Source organism: Hyla sarda, chromosome 11 (assembly GCF_029499605.1).
Source record: "Hyla sarda isolate aHylSar1 chromosome 11, aHylSar1.hap1, whole genome shotgun sequence".
Lineage (NCBI taxonomy): Eukaryota > Metazoa > Chordata > Amphibia > Anura > Hylidae > Hyla > Hyla sarda.
Genome location: NC_079199.1, coordinates 29363744 through 29386112, shown reverse-complemented (window position 1 = coordinate 29386112; position 22369 = coordinate 29363744). Strand labels below are relative to the sequence as shown.

Below are 22369 nucleotides of genomic sequence, written 5' to 3'. Positions count from 1 at the left end.
TACAGGCAGGGGATGCTGATAACAATGATACTTACCTGGTCCCATTCCGTGCTGTGGTCAGAGCTTAGTGAGGTCTCCGCTGCTGTTTGCTAGCACCGGGACCCAGCAGAGAACAGCAGTGGTGACGTCACTAAGCTCCACTCATACTCCAAGTCAGCCCCTGGACAGAAGATACAGTGGAAAAAGCACAGCACGGAACTGGACCTGGTAAGTATCATTGTCATCAGTTTCACCTGCAGGTGACATGGATGCCAGATTTCCTTTAATGTAAACAAGAATATTTTTTCATTACATGACCGCAAGCAGGGATTGTGACAAAGGTGAGAAATAGAACCCACGCACGTCTTTATTTTACCTTAGTAAAACAAAAACTGATATCTGTTTACCACTTAGTGAGGAAAATAAGAGTGTCCGAGGAGTCACTGGATAAATCATAAAATACTATTTAATTTGAAGTTTGGTTTGAAAAAACTGTGTAGTCAACATGTAAAATTGGAGACACCTCTTCCACACGGTGAGTTATATATTTTACATTTGTGATTTAATATATAAAACATTAATAACTAAAAAGTCCAAGTGTCAGTTACCGTGATATTATGTAAAAACACCTGTTGAAGGTTATTTTAAAACCCTCCGAAATTCTGAATTCTTTTATTTAGGTAACATAACATAAAATAGGGTTGAACGTGGAGCTGTCACCTGTGCGCATTAAAGCGATACATCTGCCATAGCAAAGCAAGATGCAGATCAACCCCAGTCACTTACTAGATTTACCGTTCCATAAAAATAAACAGATCCCTCTAGAAAATAAGAGAAGATCAATATAAACTCTGAATGAAGTTGTGCTTACAGCTTGGGGTCACTTGTGAGTCGGCTCCTGGCAGCAGACGTATGTTCACTGGCAGCGCCTTGTCCTCATTCACTCACAGGTAGCACAGATAGCAGCAGCAATGAATATACAAGGATTGATCCCGGGTCTAGCTGGGAGCTATGATTCCGGTTACTGTGTGTGGCACATGTATACATGGAGAGTCCTTGGGTTCCTCAGGATTTCTTAAAATTTCAGATTCGAGCACTAGTTTATCCAGCTCCATCAACAAGTCCTACAGAGAAGTGACTATATTTAGTTCACAATAAGACTTTTAAATACAAACTTAAAATTAAATAAATAAAATATGTAATTACATTAAACTCCGTGCTGAATAAAATAACTTTTAACCTCTGAACTGCTGGACACTTTTCCTTTATTTTCCACAAATGCTAAATGTATACTTACTGAAGTCCACTGGTATTCCTGCAGTCTGCAGATGTCAGCGTTCTGTAGAAGCCCCACTGCAGTCAGCTGTTGTAGCATAAACATGAACAGTTCCCACTACAAGAACAAAAAGAAAAATATTTAATTAGTCTATGTTGACGACCAGGGTGCCTGCAGCTGTTGCAAAACTACAACTCCCAGCATACCCGGACAGCCGTTGGCTGTCCGGGCATGCTGGGAATTGTAGTTTTGCAACAGCTGAGGCAACTTGGTTGTGAATCACTGATGTATATAATACATATAAATTTGAAGTGTCCATTCTGTTCCATTTAGGGTCACCCCGCATTAACCTGTATATGTACATATATACTAATATAGTAATGGTGACCCTCTTTTGAACACTTTAGCACTCGCCCCATTCTGTGTGGCCATTGCAGAGATATTAAAGGGGTAGTCCAGTGGTGAAAAACTTATCCCCTATCCTAAGGATAGGGGATAAGTTTGAGATCGCGGGGGGGTCAGACCCCTGGGGCACCCTGCGATGTCTCTGTATGGGGCCCCGGCTCTCCGGCCAGATAGCGGGTGTCGACCTCCGCACGAAGCGGCGGGTGACACGCCCCCTCAATACATCTCTATGGCAGAGCCAGAGATTGCCGAAGGCAGCGCTTCGGCTCTGCCATAGAGTTGTATTGAGGGGGCGTGTCGGCCGCCACTTCGTGCGGAGGTCAACACGCCCCCTTCCTGCGGGTTGTCGGGGCTCCGTACAGGAGATCGCAGGGGGCCCCAGCGGTTGGACCCCCCGCAATCTCAAACTTATCCCCTATCCTTAGGATAGGGGATAAGTTGTTCACCACTGGGTCACCACTGGACTACTCCTTTAAGGAAAACGTATGCATGCTAATTCACAGAAACAGTGAGCTCCCATTGCACTTTTAGTAATGTTTACAGCGACATCTCTCTCCTGCCCAGCCCCAACCCCATCATAATTAATCACTGCTCTCTACTGACTCCGAATCACTATACACTTTCAGGGGTAGCAATTCAGCAACACATGCACAGGGGCTTCTGCGGAAGAGATTAAGTCAGTTTTAATGTCAGCAGAGAGAGGAGTGAATAGTAAATGGGAAGGAGCTGCGCGTGTAGCCATTGCTATAAAAAAAAACAATGGGAATGCCCCCATTGCTAGTTTCTGTGAATTAATATACATTTTCCTTTATATCTCCGCATCAGCCTCATGGAATGGGGTGAGTGTATATTCAGGTTAGTGCCAATGACCCTCCTGTCAGTTTCCCTTTAAAGCCTTAGCGTGAAAACCTATTCCGAGTGTCTAACTGGCACAGGTTGCACAAGGTAATAAAGGTCCTGTGTCAGCATTGACTTATAATTCATCACACTGTAGTCAGCCAAATTCCAGCTCATCTCACCTTGCAGCTCTGAACATGCTTAATGTTAGTAATGTTTTTGTGTCTCAACATTATCTGGACAGGTACTGGAACCCGGAAATCATTTGCCCAAACGTTAACTAAAGATGTCAGGACACGCCTGGTTTCTTCAAGCTTCCTGCTCTGCTTTTGCAAAGGATTTGCCTCCGAAGTTGTGACCCCCAGCAACGGAACTTGATCAGACACTGCAGTTTTAGGAAATAATTCTCCATTAAGAGGGAAAGGCAAATTATTTACCTAGTGGTCTAGACATTAGTTCTGTCTTACCTAAAAGTGACGCTATCTCCACTGTACATTTTGCAAGATGATGTTCTGTCGTAGTGGTAAGATACTGTCAAAAGAAATAAATTATAAAAAGAACACAAAAGACCAATGCCTTACTTCAAAGGGGGACTCATGTCTTTTCCTGATATGCTAGGCAGTAAGCTATATTTTTTGACTGAGCACCAGTAAAGAGAGGATGACTATGCAGAAACCTGGCTGTGGAAAGAGTGACTTAGCATGTGTGTCCCTCCACACACGCGCATTGATATACACACCAGTGTTTCCCCACCAGTGGGCCTCCCAACATGACAGGACAGCCTAAAGGTACGTTCACATGAGCGGATTTTTTTGCGGGTTTTCCGCTGCGTATTTGAAAGTGGGCGGGCTCTTCTCGGCTGTCCGCAGCAGATTTTCCGCGGTGGAATTTACGCTGCGGAAAATCCGCCGCAGTCCCTACTGACATCAATGGGGCTTGCAGCTGATTTTCCGCAGCTTAAATTCCGCCAGCTTCTCTCTGGCAGGATATACCTGCCCACTGGAAGTGAGGTAATCAGTTTTGTCACAAAGTAGTAGGAGAAGTCAACAAAGTAACATGTCCAAAAGGACCCTAGAAAAGAATCCCGGATTAAAAAAAAAAAAAAAAAACTACAGGAAAAGATTATCCGGACAAAAGTTGATGAAATGGGTGGGTGCAATGTCCCCCAAGGAAGGCTACGAGAAAGAGATTTCTACGGTCAGTACAAAAAAATCTCCTTTTCTCGGATGCTCTTCATTGGAGGACAGATACTGATGGGATGTACCAAAGCAGTCCCCTAGGGTGGGAAGAACAACCACTAGCAAAAGGGGATCAGTCCAGAGACTGAACCCACAAACCCACTTGACCGCAAGGCCTGTGGTCCATGGAGATGGACTGGGATGCCAAAGGAAGGGATCATCCTTTGCAGAGACTCTAAACCTACATCCATATAGAGAGACAAGAAAAGGTCAACTAGGAAGCCAGATGGGCCAGAACCATCCTTGAAGGAGGTGGGAAAACAACTCCAAGTAACACAGAACCAGACAGAGGGCTAGCTCAGCTGGAAAACAAAAATGGAAAAGGGCACAACAAGAGAACCCCATCCAGTGTCAACCGATTCAAGAGAACACAGTGGATAAATGCCAGGGAGAGCAGTGGATGCCTGGCAGAAGGAGAGTACGGAAGGTGGAGACCAGAAAACCACTGGAAAAAAGAAAGCGATGGAAACCGGCTAGAGAGACTTGGTACAGAAGATCGATGAATCGAACATCTGAAGACCCAAACCCCCCATCCAGGGGCCCGACACGAGCACCCAGGAGGCGAAATAGCTTGACTGGTGTGATCCGGATGACTGGAACTCCCTCCATCTCGAGAGAACATAGACCCCGAAGGAGGAGACGGAAGGTATTAACAGCCAGAAAGGAGTGGAACGTCCAGAAAAGGGGGCATCCCGGAACGATAGACCTGGAAACTGGAGGTGCCTGAGTCACCTGGAAGACGGACACAGAAGAATAAATGGCCAAAAAAGGAGCAGAAGACCCTGAAAAGGAGCATCCGACATGGGAAAAAAAGGAGGTTCCTGAATCTCCTGGAAGACTTACACCTGTAGGGTAAGGAAACCCAATGTCCGCGAAACTCTCCGGGTGACAAACTTCCGTGACGAGACAATACGTGCGGCACAGAGAGACCGCCCCACAAATGTGAACGCGGAGAAGTCTGGGCAGGATCGCTACACCTGCCCGAGACTTCAACCATTAGTAAGGCCCAAGACTCAGGAGGGCCGACCTAGGAATGAAGGCACGCCTCAGTGTCCCAGGATAGTGTCCAAGACAAGGAGACCAACCGGTCCCAGGCCCCAGCAGTCCGAGCTGACCAAAGCACACTGAAGTAACAACCCGTCTGGATGGGAACCCGGCTGGGACACCCAGGCTCTGAAGACAAAGGTTACTCCAGCAGATTGTGTAGCGCAACTGACACAGACAAGGGAAGGAGGAATACACCTTAAAAGGGAGAGCGTGCCGAGGGGGGAGGAGAGCAATGGTAGGACTCAAACGACAGACGGTGTCTAGACCGCCCATCGCCAAGCCATACAGATGGAAAAAAAAACAAAGAGGAGAGTGCCATGGCTGCATGAACAGCAGTAGATAACCAAGAAACAGGAAGAAAGCCAGGCTGCCATAATGGGCAGTAAGCACACAGGCCGAGACATTGCAAAGCTCTTCCAAATGCTTTCAGCGAAAAACAAGGGCCCAGCCAGATACCCCACCTATATATAGAGAGATGACTCCATCTCGGTAGTAAAATAGAGCCAAGTTGTGTCCCCAGAGGGATCGGAATCCCGGACACTGGAGCTGGACAAGATGCAAGGAAGAAGGGCACACACACACACACAGCAACCAACAGTGCTGAGAGGAACAGCCCATCGGGGTGAGACCCTGGGCCCGATGGGCGCCAACGGAGCCAGTCTGATCATGAGTAAGGCAACAGAGCAGGCGCCTGAGCCACCCTGTACAGGAATCCAGGAAGATACCTGGAGGCATAGGGAGAGCGCTGAACTGATGACGCCCCACCAGGCCCCATGCCAGAACAGTGGTGCTCAACCACCACAAATGTTTTTGGAAACAAAACTACAGGAAGGCCCGAGGCACACCTCACCGACAGAAGGAAGGTGGGCACTACATGTGCAGAGGGACCGTAACATGCGTAGGGACACAGACATGGAGACCTCAAGATAGTGGGGTACCAAGACTGCAAACACGAAAGAAAATGCAGACATCCAAAAGCCCGGCAGCTCAGCACCCAACGGTGTGTCATAACCAGGCCCCTAGCAGACCAACATGGAATTCTTAGAAAGGACAGAGAGTGCTTCTGTTGCTGTGAAAGGCCTTGGAACCTGTAGGAAACGTCCACATACCATCTCCTAATGGTGCCACACACCAGGACCGCTGTTGCAGATGCAAGAGAAGGAGGTATGTGGGACAGGAAACAAGCAAACACAGTCTGATTGAACTTCACATGGAAGAGAGTCACCGGGCTGCAGTCGCGGGAGTGTCAGGAAAGAGGGAGATGACCTGGTGGATTAGAAATCATGTAGACACAGTCTGGCTAAATGGCATAGGGACCATGGCCACACCGGGTCCCGCATTCAGAGCCACACATTAAAAGCGGCCACCAGCCCTCAGCTGTGAGAGCAGTAGGCATGTAGACAGGGACCTGGTAAAGCAGGAACCAGTAAGAGGTGCATTGTATAAGGCCCATGGAGCAACATGGGGTGACTCACTCGGAACTGCACCTCGGCAGTGCATTACCTGAACTTCCGTTCTCGGAGCGGAAAATGTATGGTAGTTGATCTGACGTAGCAGTAATCATGCAGACAACTGTCTGGCTGACTGGGATAGGATTCCTTAACGGACAGGATCACTCCTTCGAAGCCCCCGACGGAAAGTGGGGTACCGGAGTGCGGCCGAGCTAACAGTCGACCTAGTGGAGCAGGAGACCCAGATGAAAAAAGTCTGGCTTACTGGCATAAGTCCCATGTAATTGCAGGGACCCACATCCAGATTCCTCACACCAGCAGTGAGAATTAGGAACCTGGCCATGCCCGCGTCAGCCCTGAGATGGGAGACCGACGGCACCGGAACCGCGCAGACAACAGTCTGGCTGAACAAGTAATCTTCCAGGTGCTGGCGAAGAGGGGGCGACAGCTAGATAGGCGATCACTGTGCCCCTCTGTCGTATGTGGGAGGGAGGGAAGGCCTAGGAGCCATGGATAGTATCCCCGCCGCCCTGAGAACGGGGGAGGCGGGGGAGCCGTGAATGGTATCCCCCATCACCCCATATAGGGTCCATAGGACACGCTGGGTCACTTCTTCGTACACCTCGCACAACAGCGGGGTACCGGAACTCCAGCCGCAGATACAACAGCTATGTGATGAATGACAGGCGGCAGAGGAGACCACGCAGACCACTGTCTGGCTTACTGGTATGGGTCCATAGTATACAACAGGGCACTCCATCGGACACCTCACACCAGTAGTGGGGTACCGGAACTCCATCCGCAGATACATCAGCTGTGTGATGAACGACAGGCGGCGGAGGCAAACCAAGCAGACCACTGTCTGGCTTACAGATATGGGTCCCTAGTAGACAACCGGTATGGGTCTAAGCGCTACTACTGCTCCTTTGTTGGGGGGTGGGGTAATGGGGGGCATACTCACCTCTTGACGGCTTCAGCCAGCATTAGGCCACGCTGCATCATACAAGGCTAAGATAGTGGGGCGAGCAGGGGCAAGTGGGGGACCGGACCCAGGGTACAACCTCCAGTCGCTGGCCGTTGGCAGTAAGGGGTTGACGGCCCATACTCATGTTCCGAGCCCCTTTGTCGCATATGGAGGACAGGTAGCGCCATGCTCCTGAACCCCCACCTGAAAAAGGGTAATAAAAGGGAGATAAAAAATCTAACTAAACAGCCCTTACTAGAAAATAATTTAAAAAAAAGACCAGGTCTGGGGAGCTCTCAGAACTGTGTCTTGCCTACTACTGACACCAGCTAAAGCTGATTACCTCACTTCCAGTGGGTGAGTATTCCTGCCAGGGAGCAGCTGACTTTTTTTCCTAGTGTCAGCGGCTCCTAGTGGCAAGAGCATATACCCATCAGTAAGGTGTCCCCCAATGAAGAGCGACCGAGAAATGTCAGTCTTTTCTTTAAGTGTCCTCTGTTTATGATCGGTTCCTGGCTTTGCATTCAATAATTGCAATTAAAACACCTAAAACACCATTAAATGTAAAGCCATAATTTAATAAAAGAACCTCACACAATTTAAATATAACAATAAATGGGGGTGCCTTTAAATACCATGTTAAAAACACTTGTTTCGATTTTCTCACAAGTGGGGGATCAGGCAGCGCCATGCTCCTGTCGCCCCAACCTAAATAAAACAACAAAGGAGTAAAAAACCTAACACTCTAGAAAACTAGAAAGAAAAAAAAATAAATAAATAAGACCAGATTTGGAGAGCTCCAGACCTTTGCCTGCCTCCTACTGACACTAAGCTAAAGCTGATTAGCTCAGTCAGTGGGTATATCCCGCCAGAAGGTGCCAACGTCTTTTTTTTTTGTTAACGCCTAGTGTCAGCAAGATATACCCCACGGTAGTGCTGGGCGGTATGACCAAAAATGCATATCACAGTATTTTTGTAAGTTATGGCGGTTCCACGGTATCCCTCCTCTACCCCCCCCCCCCCCTCCCCCCACGCTGGGGAACTAATCATATGTGACCCGCAGGCGCTGCTCTGCTTCTCTAAGCCCCCACTCCCCCCCCCCCCCCAATGAATTATCAGCCGCAGCGCTCCGCAACTCCCATAGAATTCTCCCGCTTGCATCCGGGTCCTCCCCTTTGCAAATCCCTAAATTAGGCCTCAAATGTGCATGGCGCTCTCTCGCTTCGGAGGAAAACGTTTAGGGCCACATATGAGGTATTTCCGTACTCAAGAGCAATTGCGTTACAAGTTTTGGGGGTCTTTTTCTCATTTTAACCCTTATGAAAAGGAAAAGTTGGGATCTACACCAGACTGTTAGTGTAAAAAAATAAAATGTTTTACACTAACATGCTGATGTTGCCCCATACTTTACATTTTCACAAGAGGTAAAAGGAAAAAAAAATTTGTAACGCAATTTCTCCTGAGTACGGAAATACCCCATAAGTGGGCGTAAAATGCTCTGCGGATGCACAACAAGGCTCAGGAGTGAGAGCGCACTATGTACATTTGAGGCCTAAATTGGTGATTTGCACAGGGGTGGATGATTTTACAGCGATTCTGACAAACGCAAAAAAATGTGTGACCCCATTTTGGAAACTACACCCCTCATGGAACGTAACAAGGGGTATAGTGAGCCTTAACACCCCACAGGTTTTTGACGAATTTTTGTTAAATTTGGATGGGAAAAAAAAAAAATAATCACTAAAGTGCTGGAATGACACTACATTTTTCATTTTCACAAGGAAAAATAGGAAAAAAGACCCCCAAATTTTGTAACCCCATTTCTTCTATGTAAATACATAACCCATATGTGGATGTAAAGTGCTCTGTGGGCTTTTGGTGAGAAAAATTGTCCGGAAATGAAGGCCACGTGTGTTTACAAAGCCCCCATAGTGCCAGAACAATAACCAGAGTTATTAATATATAAAGTGACAGTGGTCAGAATTGCAAAAAAGGGCTGAGTCCTTAAGGTGAAAATGGGCTGAGTCCTTAAGGTGAAAATGGGCTGAGTCCTTAAGGGGTTAAAGGGGTAAACCGATTTGTAAATTAACTTCTATTGAAAAATCTTAATCCTTCCAGTACTTATCAGCTGCTGTACGATCCACAGGAAGTTCTTTTCATTTTGAATTTCTTTTCTGTCTGACCACAGTGCTCTCTGCTGACACCTCTGTCCATGTCAGGAACTGTCCAGAGCAGGATAGGTTTGCTATGGGGATTTGTTTCTACTTTGGACAGTTCCTAAAATGGACAGAGGTATCAGCAGAGAGCACTGTGGTCAGACAGAAAAGTGGAGCATACAGCAGTTGATAAGCACTGGAAGGATTAGGATTTTGAAATAGAAGTAATTTACAAATATGTTTAACTTTCTGGCACCAGTTTATTTAAAAAAAAAGTTTTCCAGTGGAGTACCCCTTTAATGTAATTGTTAGTGAAGTCTAAGAAGTCTTTTGAACCTGAATTCTACAAAAAATGAATTACCTTTCTGCAATTCAGAGTTTCTGAGAGATGATCAATAAAACGTTTGAGTTCTGTGATTTCCACTCCTTCATTACCACGTGGCCCAAGAGCAATGCACAGCATTTCCTGGTAAACAAGCACATAATAAACATAGTTAATCCAATCCTTTTGGGACTGGATAAATTGCAGTAACACCACCACTACACAATGTACGGCACAAGGCTTCTAGTCCAATTCACCGTTTAGTGATCAGCGATTGATGGCCTATCTTGAAGAAATATCAAAATCAATAAAATAAAATATAAAAAAAATATATAAAAAAAAAAAATCAAAAAGAAATATTGAAGGCCTATCAAGCCTGAAAAACCCCTTTAATAATAAAACTCTTCTCTGATGACATATGTAAATGTTCACTGGTTTCTTATTTCATGGATATCGAAAGCATCGACTTTTCAAGATGTCTGCATGCTGTTTAACTGGTGGGTGCTCACAAGAGTCCTCTCAACCCCATGAAAAAAAAAGTCCTGTGGACACGAAATGCATTTGCAGCACAGCTGTTAAAGGAAGCACTTTCTGCTCCTTTTAGCACAATAATGTAACATGTGAAAAGGTTTTCCCTACACCCAAATGACTGCAGCAGTTTAGAAGAAGCAAGACACAGCATTCATAAACACTGGTTCAGGTTCTAGGTGCACATAGTACTCAGCCATTTATAAATATATTGTAGGACTTTCACAAGATGGGTGCAGGTATATGTAGCAATAACGTGCAGAGTAGAAGTTGGAATCAAAAATAAAAATGCACCTACTTTTATTTCAGTAACAAGCCTGGAAGGGAGTGTTGCTCTGTGGTCACAGCCTTCCCGACATCCCTTTTTCACATCTGTACCTTCCACCGAGGATAGGACACTCTGTGACTTTATCATGTGATTGAATGTGGCCTTCACGTCCCTCCTTATTAATGCTTAAATACACAGAACGTTACAAGATCAATAAGAGAATAAACTACAAATACATTATCTAGGATAGATGTTACTGAAGCTACCTGAGATGTTCGTATTCAGCCACGTACAGGCCTTCTCTATTGCCAAGGACACAGCAATTTCTTCGGCGCTACGTAGAACCTAGTGTATAAAAAGAGCAGATGTTAGGTATAGTTACAATTTATACTACCTAGATGCTGTGGTCAATAGAAGCGGCAGCATCAGATTGACGCCCCCCCACCCCCTTCCTGACCGCAGGGTGCTGTTGGCCTGTCAAGCTGGGGACTAGTGTACAGGGAAAGGCAAGTTATAAGGGATCATTGGTAAAATGACAATACATTGAAATACTGAAGTGTTTTGCATAATTGTCTGTCTTCTTCCTACTAAACCCCAAAATAATTTTTAACACATTTTCAATACATTATCTGATATTATAAATAGTGTCATTTAAATACATGAATACAAATTGTCCCATAAAAAATGTGGAAAAAAGAATATAGCTCTTTTTACACACCATGTTTTCGTAGCACTCAGCTGGGCTATACTTCAGGGGACTTACTGCAATCATATGGCTATGACAGATGCCACTTTGTAGCAACACAGATTCCCAAGTCAAAAATATATACGGTGTGTGTGGGGTTTGCACTATTTAATCCAGCAGGAAAGCGCAAATCCATCTGGAAACCACCCAACAGGCCATGATTACACTATTTTGGCCTCTGTTGGGTGATTAGCCTCTATAAATACATTTGCTGTATGGCCCCAGACTGACAACTGAACCAAAGAAACCAGTGGGTGGGTGCTGTATCCCCCAATGGATCCTCCGAGAAAGAGATCGGCTCCATGGGGGGACATAGAGACCGTGGGACGTACCAAAGCAGTACCCAGGGTGGGAGAGAACCCAAGCAACTCAGGTGGAAGGCTGGTCCACAGCTGCTTGCAACACCTTGCGACCCAAACCGGCGTCAGCAGACGCAAAGTGTGCACCTGGTAAAATTTTGTAAAAGTGTGCAAGGATGACAAAATGGCCACCTTACAGACTTGCAAGGCTGAAGCCCTATTGCGGAGGGCCCAGGAGGCCCCGACGGATTGAGTGTAATGAGCTGAGACCTGAAAAGGTGGAGCCTTCCTTTTTCATTCCGAAATGGCAGAACAGATCCACCACAAAATGGTCACCTTCGAAGCAGGAAGTCCCTTACGATGACCCTCCTGAAGCACAAAGAAAGAGTCACACTGATGGAAGGATGAAGTGACCGAAAAGTAGATCCGAACAGCCCCAACTACGTCAAGATAGTGAAGCAAACGTTCCCTGGGATGGGATGGAGCTGGGCAGAAGGACGGAAGGATGATATCCTCATTCAGGTGAAAAGAGGAGACCACCTTAGGTAAAAAGGTGGGGATCGGTTGGAGAACAACTTTGAACTGGTGTAGGACCAAGTAGGGGGAACGGCAGGAAAGAGCCGCCAGTTCTGAAACCACAATGAGAAAGGCCACCTTCCAGGAAAGGACGCAAATAGGAACTTCCCGGAGAGGTTCAAAGGGAGCGCCTTGTAATGCACTGAGAACCAGATTCAGATCCCACGGTGGAGTAGGGGGATCTATACGGTGGAGCCGCATGAGCTACGCCTTGCAGAAAAGTGAAGCTGTAAGAATCGGACGCCAGGGGGCGCTGAAAGAGAATGAAGAGTGCCGACACCTGACCATTAAGGGAACTGAGAGCCAATCGTTGCTCCAGTCCAGACTGTAAAAATGAAAGAAGGCGCGACAGGGAGAAGACAGCTGGAGAAAAAGATTGAGATTCACACCATCGAAAGTAAGACCACCAAGTATGGTAATAAATCTTCGGAGAGAAAGGCTTACAAGCCCTGATCATTGTGCGGATCACTTGGGGTGAGAACCCCCTGGCCCTTAGAACCGTGGTTTCAACCGCGATGCTGTCAAAGGCAGTGACAGTAAATTGGGGTGGCAAAGGGGAGAGACTCCATATGGAAATGACGGAGGAGGAGGTTGCGGTTGAGGAGCTTCAGATACAGGATAGGGCGGATGGAGCCCCCTTTTTTGGGGACAAAAAAGATTTGAGTAGAACCCTGAAAAACGCTCCCTGGGAGGAACTGGGACGATCACTCCCTCAGCGAGAAGGGTCCGAAGTGCGACCCGAAAGGCCGCCGCCAAGGAAGGAGAACAAGGAGGTTGAGAACGAAAAGAGCGGTCCCTTGGAAAGGAAGAAAACTCGATCCGATATCCCTGGGAAACGACATCTCTGACCCAAGAGTCCTGTACCTGAACTACCTCAAACCCGAAAAGAATTCCCGGGTGGGGGGTGTCTCGTCAGGCGGAGGAAGGCTTACGGGTGCCTGACTTGGCTGCAAAGCGGCCTGAGCGGTTATCAGACTTCCAGGAAGGACGTGCCTTGAAGGAAGGCGGCTTCCTATCCTGTGAGGGCACCGGCCTGGCTGCCCGAGCAGAGCCAAAAGGGCCGAAAGGAGGTTGACTTTCGTTGGGAATCGCTACGGCAGGACTGGTTCTGTGGTAGTAAGGAGCTCTTACCACCAGTAGCCTCAGAGATAATCTCGTCCAGGCATTTTCCGAAGAGCCAGGTCCCGGAGAAAGGAAGCTCCATGAGAGACTTCTTAGAAGCGGCATCAGTGTCCCAAGCCTTCAGCCACATGGATCGATGAATCGCCACCAGCTCACCTGTAGCAAAAGCCGTACAACGGGCGGACTGTAAGGAAGCAGAGCAGAAGTAGTCTTTATGCAAGATCAGCCAGATCTTCCGAAGGGGATCCAAACAAAATGACCTGACGGAGTTGGGAAGCCCAAACAGACAGGGCCTTGGACACCCAAGCAGAAGTGAAAGCGGGAAGCTAGGATGAACCCGCCGCTTCAAAGGCAAACTTGGCCAGATTCTCAATCCTCTTGTCCACCGGATTCTTGAAGGAGGCCACATCCGCCAATGGTAGTAGTCGATTAGTCGATTTTGACATACGGGAAACCGGAGGATCCACAGCAGGCGGCGCTGTCCATTTCGCAATCAAGTCCTGGGAAAATGGAAACTGTGCCTGAACCTTCTTAGTCCCTTAGAAGCATTTGTCTGGATGCTTCCATGAAACTTTAAGCAAGGCGTCAAATTCAGCATGGGAGCTGAAAACCTTAGGAGAGCGACGGGAGCGGTGGAAGGAAACTTCTGGAGCTGGGTCTGAAGTTCTGGGGTCCTCTAGGTGAAAAGTGTCCCTGATGGCTAACACCAAGCTGTCCCCCATGTGGGTCACGCTGGTTCGGTCCTCTGGATCAGAGGCAGAACCCGAAGCCTCATCCTCCAACTCCCCAGGAGAATGAAAGCAGGTGGAAGCAGCCTTAGATGAAGGCGAGGCGGACTTGGCACGTAGAGCAGGAGACCTTGGATGGTGACCAGGAGAGCGGACCCTAGAACAAGGGCGCTGCCAGGGAGGAGAAGCGAGACCCATGAGGAGAGCGCCTGTCCCAAGCTTGGGATTCCAGAGAAGAGCCAGAGGATAACACCTTAGGGCACTTGTGAGATCCCCCAAAAGGAGGATCAGGGGAGAGGGAGCGGGCCTCTCTGGAGGGCAGACGCAAGGAAGATCGCTCCAAGGTAGTAACCACAGAACGGAAAACCTGCGCCAGGTCGGAAACTGACTGGGAAAGGGAGGAAACCCATTTCAGGGGGGTACAAGGTACAACCCCAGGCGCTGGCCGGTGGAGAGAAGGGTTTGACAGTGCATAGCTCTATGCCTGTGCCCCTTCATCGCAAATGGGGGGGGGGGGGGGACGACAGTGAGCGCCATGCTCCTGAACACCCACCTAAAAACGGGAAATAAAAAGGAGAAAAAACCTAAATACACTTCCGTGAACTAAAAAAGTAAAAGACCAGGTCTTGGGAACTCCAGACCTGTGTCTTCCTCCTACGGACACTAAGCTAAAACTGATTAGCTCAGAGTCTGTAGGCGGGGTATATCCTGCTAGGAGGGGCTGACTTTCTTTTTATGGCCTAGTCTCAGCAAGATATACCCACGGTATCTGTGTTCCCCAATGGAGCCGGCTGAGAAATACAGTTAAACCGTAGATCCCGAAGTCCGTGTGCAGAATTTATCAAGAGCCGTGAGCCTTTTGATAAATTAGGCACACAACAGACCGGCCTAACGCTCTGTAGGTTGGTCTATATTGATATGGGAAATAGACAGCTTTGATAAATCCCCCCTATGTTTCTATATGGCAAGTGTTTAAAAATGTAAATGTGAAATATATTTCAAACATAAACAAAGAATGATTGAGATGGCAAGTTTAATAGGTATCAATATGAATGCACCCACACATGAAGATGTCTCCTCAGGTAGCAGTGCTCTGACAGCCTCTGGAGCCTTCTTTTTACAGTATCTACAAAGAATAAGTATTATATTAGTTCACTTAAATGTGCTAGATACAAAGCAGAACAAGGTATAATAAGCACATAAAATGACAACAGGATCCAGCAAGTGGGAAGCCAATAAAAACTTTGTAAATTTGACATCTTGAAAAAGTAGTATCAAGGAAAAAAACTTTTGATAGGCTATAAGTTTTAGATCAAGGGGGTTCCGAGCACTGGGGCCCCCTGCGATCTCCTGTTTGGAGCCCTTGCTCTCCTTCACAGCGGTGCGTCACGCCCCCCGCCCGAAGCCCCCTCTATATAGCTCTAAGGAAAAGCCGAAGATTGCCAAACGGCTCTCCCATAGAGCTATTTGAAGGGGGCAGGGGTAGTGAAGCCCTGCTGTGAAGGAGAGCCGGGGCCCTAAACAGGAGATCGCGGGGAGCCCAGCGCTCTGACACCCTGCAACCTAAAACGTATTCCCTCTCCTTCGGAGTGGGGATAAGTTTCTTCCATGATACTTCTCCTTTAAGGCAACATCTTGAAATATTTGAATGTGTTACCAGATCACAAAATCAAATGTTTGTATACAGATCTGAAAATTATACTAAATATAATAAACAGGATAACATAACTAGATATATGCAGGAAGAAGGAAATATAGATATATGACATAGAATACATAAAGTTAGAGATTATATAAAAATCAAACGTAATATAAGGTTGGTAATAAAACAAACAAGAATAACTACAGGTGTATATGTTCTGCTTACTCTTGGCCTCTGTGAAGAGCCTGTCGCCCATCCTCACAGAGCCGGACAATCACACTGTCCAGGAGCTTGCTATTTTCTGCACTGTCCTCTGTCACTTTATCCTTTAAGATGGCCTCTGCCTGTTTCACAAGATCTGCCACCAGAGTCGCCCTTAAGGTAACGGAAAGAAACATAATTATAGTTGTATTGCATCGGCAACAATACACAAGATATCAGAGAAACCAAATGGGTATTGAGTGTATTAGAAATTGTTGGTAGTTTCAGCACCCGACCCCTACCAATCAAAACTCCTGATATGTCATGATGAAAAAGCCCCTGAGAGCTACAGTTCATGAGAGGTACTGTCTTGAATTCAATGTAAATTAACATGCAGTTAGCGCTCTGTAATAGTGGCTGCAGGAAGGCAGGCAGTGTCTTTTGTATTAGATTAAGACTATAAACTGATGTCTATGCAGGGAATTTAGATGATAGAAAACTTGAGCTCTAAGCCCTAAGATTATATACTAATTATTAGCGCAGAATATTGAACCTATTTAGATAATGAAACTTGTCTTCCAAGCCAGAAACTCAATCACAGTCAGAATATTAACAAATACTTATCTATGTTTTTAAAATTCAAGTATTAACTTAATGTGTTTGACACAATTGGATCCAATACGTTCAGCCACAAACTCAACGGATCTGCGCAGAGATGGCGGCTGGTTATGGAAGAATGCTTGTTCCAGTTCCGCCTGTGTAAAACATGAAAAAAAAATATATAATATTTACAATTTAATCTAATCTAATTTTTGACTTGAATAAACACTGTCTATATTCTGGACAAAACAATATCTCTAATAGATACTAGGACAGTGGGAAATAAAAATGACCACAAATTAAAAAAAAAAAAGGAGATTTTTTTGTACTCACCGTAAAATCTCTCTCGTAGCCTTCATTGGGGACACCTATACTGATGGGTATATGCTCTTGCCACTAGAAGGCGCTGACACTAGGAAAAAAAAGTCTGCTCCTCCCTGACAGGATATACCCACCCACTGGAAGTGAGGTAATCAGTTTTGTTACAAAGCAGTAGGAGAAGCCAACAAAGAAATATGGCCGAAGGACCCTAGAAAAGAATCCCGGATAAAAAAAAAACAAGAACCGGAAAAGATTACTCAACCATCACTAAGGCCCAAAGAACCAGAAGGGCTGACCTAGAAAAGAAGGCAAGCCACAGCATACTAGGATAGTGTCCTAGACAAGGAGACCAACCTGGACATGGACCCCAGCAGTCTGAGCGGAGCAAAGCAACATCCCATCAGGGTGGGAACAGAGTGGGAAACAAAAAGGAAGGTTACTCCAGAAGACAGTAGTGTCTTTTGGAGTAAGAACTTACTCCACAGACAAGTAACTTCATCAAGGGCTATGGGGCCATTTGTGTCTTTTGGAGTAAGAACTTACTCCACAGACAAGTAACTTCATCAAGGGCTATGGGGCCATTTGCCCCATGGCCCTTGATAAATCCACTTTACGAAACGTCGGGGGGGGGGGGGGGGGTGTAGTGATGTGTTATAGTTTTTAACAATTCAGCAGTAGGGTCCAATAGATATCCAACCTATTAGCTGCAGACTGCAGATGCAACAAGAGCATAAGTTATATGGTCAAGTGGCATGTAGAGTCATGCATATTTACTGAATTAGTATTGGAGATATCGTGGTTGTGACCCACCTGCTGTGGTTTTTAACTTTTTTGGCAGAATAAAAGTTACTTTTTAAGTTTCTAATTATTAATGGATGGTAAATTTAGGGTATTAGTGAACATGTAGTGATCAATTGTAAATAGATACACGATTGCATAAACTACTCCAACAAAGGAGAATGCCAAGTCTGCATGAGCAGCAGTAGATAACCAAGAAACAGGAAGAGAGCCAGGCTGCAAAAGTGCGCAGCTCAGCTGATTGCTCTCAGCAAAAACAAGGGCCCAGCCAGGTACCCCACCTATATAGTGGAGGGGAAAACAAGGGGTGGTCGCGATGAAACTAAGGCACAGACCATGCCAAGCTCCCTGATCGCCCCCTGTGGGAGGGGGATGGTCAAAGTGCGCCATGCACTATAGGAGCAGGGTAATGCTGCCCGAAGGCAAGGGGAGAAAGAACTGGGTGGATGTAGCCCCCAGGAACCCTGCAAAAACATATCGAGGTACGGAGGAACCAATTTGTGTCCCCAGAGAGATTGGAATTCTGGACACTCGTGCTGGGCAAAAGATACAGAGACGTGACTATGAATGCAAGAAGCGCACACACTGCAACCAAAGCGTTGAGAGGAACACCCTAACATGGTGAGACCCTGGACCAGAAGGGTGTCAACAGAGCCATCCTGGTCATTGTCTAAGGCAACAGGGCTGGTGCCTGAACCATCCTGCACAGGGACCCAGAACCGATACCTGGAAGCATTGGGGGGGGTGTCTGAACTGACTGTGTTGCCCCATCAGGTCCCATGCCAGAACAGAGGTGCTCAACCGCCGTAGACCTGTGGAAACAAGATCACAGGAAGGCCCGAGGCATACCCCAACCGGAAAAAAAAGGAAAGGTGGGCTGTACACATGCAGAGAGGCCTAGCATACGTAGGGACACAAACATGATTACCGCCAGATAGTAGTGGGGTATTAAGACTGCAGACGCGAAAAACCACGCAGACATCAAGAAGTCCGGCAGTATGGAAGTCAGGCTCAGCACCCAACGGTGTGTCACAACCATGCTCCTAGCAGACCAATGTTGTACCCTTAGAAAGGGGAAGAGTGCTGCTGTTGCTGTGAAAGTTCATGGAACCTGCTGGAAACGCCCACACCCCATCTCCTAATGGTGCTACACACCAGGACTGCTGTCACAGACGCAAGAGATTAAGGATGTATGTGGGAAAGGAAACATGCAGTCACATTCTGACAGGTATAAATGGTCCAATGAAACCATCGAAACACACTTTTTGGAACTTCACATGGAAAATAAGTCACCAGACTGCAGCCGCGGGAGCGGCAAGAATGGGGAAGGTGACCTGGCGGATTAGAAAACCATGCAGACACAGTGTGGCTATCTGGCATAGGGACCATGGCCACACTGGGTCCCGCATTCCGAACCACACAGAAAGTGGGTTACCAGCCTTCAACCAAGAGAGCGGCCGACATGTAGAGAGGGACCTGGAAAAGGAGGGAACCATGCGAAACAGTATGTGGTGCATAGTATAGAGCCCATGGAGCAACATGGGGTGACTCACTCAGAACTACACCTTGGCAGTTGGTTACCTGAACTTCCGTCCACGGTGTGGAAAGTGTATGGTAGTGGACCCAAAGTAGTAGTCAACCATGCAGACAACTGTCTGGCTGACTGGTATAGGATTCTTGAACTCTCAGGGTCACACCTTCAAACCCTCACATAGAAAGTGGGGTACTGGATTGCGGCCAAACTAACGGGTGACCTGACGGTGTAAGAGACCCAGCAGAGGAAAGTCTGGCTGACTGGCATCAGTCCCGAGTACCTGACGGGACCCTCATCCAGATTCTTTACACCAGCAGTGAGGTATGGGAAACCTGGCCATGCCAGCGGCAGCCCGGAGATGGGAGACCAACAGCAGCGGAGACCGTGTAGACAACAGTCTGGCTGAACAAGTACACTTCCAGGCGCTGGCGAAAAGGGGAACCCCATGGATAGAATCCCCGCCACCCTGGGAGATCAGGAGAGGCTGAGGAGCCGTGGATGGTATCCCCATTACCCCATATAGGGTCCATAGGACACATTGGGGCACTTCTTCGTACCCCTCGCACAGCAGTGGGGTACCGGAACAGACACATCAGCTGGGTGATGAGTGACAGGTGGCGGAGGAATCCACGCAGACCACTGTCTGGCTTACTAGTATGGGTCCATAGACAACAGGTCACTCCGTTGGACACCCTGCACTAGCAGTGGGTTACCTGAGTGCCAGACGTGGACACAGCAGCTTAGAGATGAGTGACAGGCGAGACTACTGACCGGCATATCAATATCAGGTCCAAGCCATGCCCACACAGGGACACTTCCACGGAGACCTCGTAACTGGACGTGAGGATCCGAAGCATCAGCCGTGGATGCGGCAGCCTGTGGATGAGGGAATCATATTGTATGACACGCCAAGAACACCCTCTTGATGGGTGACCGGCAGGCCAGACAAAGCATCCTTAGCGTCCGCCAGGAATGCAAAAGCGCTTGCAAGGGCAAACGACCAGTGTCTTGCCTTGGTAGGGAGGGAGTGTAAGTCGGCTGTGGGCACGACGGGCATGGTATGGCATTCAGTGGTAGGGGAGAACAGTCACTGAATATATCCCCGATAGGCAATAACCCGCCACGTCGGTGCGCATAAGATCCCTGACAGTGAGTGAGAACCTTGCAGAAAATAGATACGCCATAGGCATACCTCAACTGAGAATGTAAATAGTCTATAGTAGGTCACCGTACAGGGTGACTGAAGGAAATAAAGCGACCCCCAATACCGTCCCTAGAAAAGGGACCCTGCAGATTATTAAACTGATAAAAACAGATGTGACAGACCAATGCTGTAATAGCGATTGGTTGCCACAAGGGGGAGCTCACAAGAAGCAATGAAAAATCAAGGGCGCAATACAATTATGGCTAAACGCCACCAAATGGTCTGAGTGATCAGTGGTGATTATTTTTATTTATTTTTTTTACTTTGACAGGTAGCGCAGCCCGCTGAGAAGGGAGGGCACGCTGGAGGAACGCTGCCCCCAGAGATGGCCTCATACTGTAAGGAGCATAGGGGGGCCAGGGGACATGTAGCAAGACGCTCCGCCCCCCTACATCACCCGGCCGCATAAACGGGGTGCCGGCCGCACGGTCTGCGGCTGTTACAGGGACTGGGCTGGGGAACTGGCTGAATGACACGGCCGGTTCCCCCCCCACCGGAGAAGCACCCGGTCGTATGGGACCGGAGACTCGTTGCCCCGAGACCCATGAGGGGTCTGGCTCATGACAGCCACATGTAAATGGCAGCTGAGGAGCTGGGCACAACAGAGAAAGGGGACCCCCAGATGAGCAAGAGGGAGGGGCTCAGTCTTCTCATACTCACCCTGAAGTCTTCAGCCAGCCAAAGGCTGCACTGCATCACGCCAAGCTGCCATAGCGGGGCAGGCAGGGGCAAGTGGGGGACCTGGATCCAGGGTACTACCTCCAGGCGCTGGCCTTTGGCGATAAGGGGTTGACGGCCTATACTCTTATGTTCCGTGCCCCTTTGTCGCATGTGGGAGATCAGGTAGTACCATGCTCCTGTCACCCAAACTATAAAAATAACAAGGAAAAAATAGACGTACTTAACTAGAAAATCAGAAAATAATAGACCAAGTCTGGGAGAGCTTCCAAACATGTGTCTTGCCGCCTACTGACACTAGCTAAAACTGATTACCTCACTTCCAGTGGGCGGGTATATCCTGCCAGGGAGGAGCCGCCTTTTTTTTCCTAGTGTCAGCAGCATATACCCATCAGAATCGGTGTCCCCCAATGAAGAGAGATCTAGAAATGTGGTTGTTTTTATCCAACAAAATAGATCAACAAGTGTAGTCACAATTACTAGTTATTACACATACAATGCTGACAATATGTTTGCTGTAGCATAGTTATGATCACACAGAAGGTTAGCTGTATTATTCTAAATCTGAGGTAGCCTGAAATATACATATTCTCTTTCATCATAGGCTCAACATGCTGCTCTTTTCCTCCTCCATGGTTTACACTGCAGCACTACTTTGAAAAAATATTAAAAATAAGTTGCGTAGAATACAAAGGCGATCACCACAATATGAGTAAATGAAAAGCAACTAAACAATCGGTTATCAGGTACTCCAGATACCTCTGTTATGGAGACATGTTGCCTATTGACCTGTTATTCTTTATTATCAGTTTCATGCATGATAGACTGTATTCTACACTGATTAGATAACACATTCACACTTACAGCAGAACAAAAATGCCACAACTAGGCCATCTTTTAAAGAGAATTATCTCCCTCCCCCCCAAAATTAATAATGCAGACTAAATGAATTGAATCAGAGATTTCAGTGAATTCAACTGAATGTCAAGTTAGAGTAAGAGAAGAGAAGTTAATCTGGAGCATTCACATTAGATCGGACATCATGTTGGATCAGAATACTCTAGTGGGCACCACAACTTCTTATTAGATACAGTTTAAGTCCCTCAAAATTAGTTTCTTCAAGTTGCCCCTTTAGGGTGTATTGTTTGGACGACCCATTCCCATGTGGCAGATTCTGTGTCAGTGAGTTTTGATCAAGAAAAGAACATGGCAGCAAATCCTAGGTCCCTGGACAGATGCGCAGATTGCAGAGGAATAGCCGCACTTTTTTGTATCGCCACTCTTCTAAACATGCATATAAAAACACATACAGGTAGTAGTTATCAGAAATAAGTAGGATTTTGAGTATGGACCCCTTGGCCTCTGCTGGATGTGTCAGCGGACCCTCCAACTAGTTTAGCCCTGTAGGTTTCAATGGTATATTGGTGTCCTCTAGGGGGAGGGGTCGGGG

General features: G+C 47.1%; 1 protein-coding gene across 2 annotated transcripts in view; it reads right to left on the bottom strand.

Annotated features, from left to right (window-relative positions):
• Positions 1-427: 427 nt before the first annotated feature.
• CDAN1 (codanin 1) overlaps positions 428-22369 on the bottom strand; it is an 87671-nt gene continuing 65729 nt past the window's right edge. For both annotated transcript variants that reach the window (XM_056545832.1, XM_056545831.1), the window contains exons 19-28: positions 16436-16539; positions 15809-15958; positions 15004-15067; positions 10738-10816; positions 10502-10656; positions 9715-9819; positions 2965-3028; positions 2680-2882; positions 1277-1372; positions 428-1103 (exon numbers count right to left, since the gene is read on the bottom strand). In XM_056545832.1, the coding sequence (XP_056401807.1) occupies positions 978-1103; positions 1277-1372; positions 2680-2882; positions 2965-3028; positions 9715-9819; positions 10502-10656; positions 10738-10816; positions 15004-15067; positions 15809-15958; positions 16436-16539 (1146 nt within the window). In that variant the 3' untranslated portion in view covers positions 428-977. The remainder of the gene's footprint in view (positions 1104-1276; positions 1373-2679; positions 2883-2964; positions 3029-9714; positions 9820-10501; positions 10657-10737; positions 10817-15003; positions 15068-15808; positions 15959-16435; positions 16540-22369) is intronic.